The sequence below is a fragment of the Orycteropus afer genome, unplaced genomic scaffold, assembly GCF_000298275.1.
Source record: "Orycteropus afer afer isolate SDZICR_OR568_19922 unplaced genomic scaffold, OryAfe1.0 scaffold00622, whole genome shotgun sequence".
NCBI classification, from domain to species: Eukaryota; Metazoa; Chordata; class Mammalia; order Tubulidentata; family Orycteropodidae; genus Orycteropus; species Orycteropus afer.
Window position 1 is genome coordinate 707,072 of NW_006922209.1, and position 1,014 is coordinate 708,085.

Sequence of the window (1,014 nt, forward strand, 5' to 3'; positions counted from 1 at the left end):
CCTTGAACAAGCCCTTGATCCACTCAACCTCACTTTCATCATTCGCAAAATATAGCCGATTCTAATAACAGTAACAACAATAACAAATTACCTGTTCTGCCCACCTCACAAGAGTTGCCTTGAGGCAAAAGTTACATAATCAAGTTCAAATTCTTTTGTGGCTATAGATCTTTCATATGCAAATCTGTATGGGTGTTCTCGCTACCTTTCTAATCTGATACCAGGGATTCTAGATGGGGTCTTCAAGTCACACAGAGGCTATTAGATTAGATATTCCTTAAGTATTCCACCCCCACACAGGAAAGACATCAAAAAAACACCCTAACCATTTATTTTTTATGTCTTTCCTGAGGGATCAAAGGTGGTTAGAGTGTAAAAAAAACAATCAAATGATCTAGATAAGAACTAGAGGCCTTGGCCTTGGCCTTCAGTGCCCTCTCCCCTGAGCTTGCCTTTGTTTTTGTGTTTGGTTTTCTCTCTGTAGATCTAACCATCGGTCAACTCGCCCTCACCATCATGGCCCTCACTTCCTCCTGCCAAGACCCTGGGAATGACATATCGCTTCTACAAAGGCAAATGGAGAACTGGGCACCTTCAAGTAAGATCTCATTGGAAGGAAAGGAATAACGAGGCAAATGGATCTTCCTGAGAGTTTTAAACCCAGAAAGGAAAAGATGGGGTGGGAGAGTGGAAATGAGCAGGGAGAAGACAATGTACCCTGGAATCCGGTTCTTTCTACCAAGCCCACAAGTGACAGATTCACTTCCAAGCCAAACCTGTGACCCTGGTAAGACCACTACCCAGGGTGACAGCCTTATCATGCCCAGCACCTTCCTGAAGACATAATCCTTTTCGCTCTACTCAATTTCCAGATGGCATTCCATCTTGCATACTGATCCTGAGGAACAGTGAAATCATCCTTTGCCAACACTGTGGCTTTCTTTTCAGATGGGTTTTCTGGCAAGTTCTGTTTCAATGATTGGTCTTTTCCTCCTTCACAAAGGATCTCATAAT

General features: G+C 43.2%; 1 protein-coding gene across 1 annotated transcript in view; it reads left to right on the plus strand.

Moving 5' to 3' along the window:
- Positions 1 to 1,014, plus strand: part of CBLIF (cobalamin binding intrinsic factor) — a 13,291-nt gene that overhangs the window by 995 nt on the left and 11,282 nt on the right. The window contains exon 3 of the mRNA XM_007956452.1: positions 413 to 598. Within this exon, the coding sequence (XP_007954643.1) occupies positions 413 to 598 (186 nt within the window). The remainder of the gene's footprint in view (positions 1 to 412; positions 599 to 1,014) is intronic.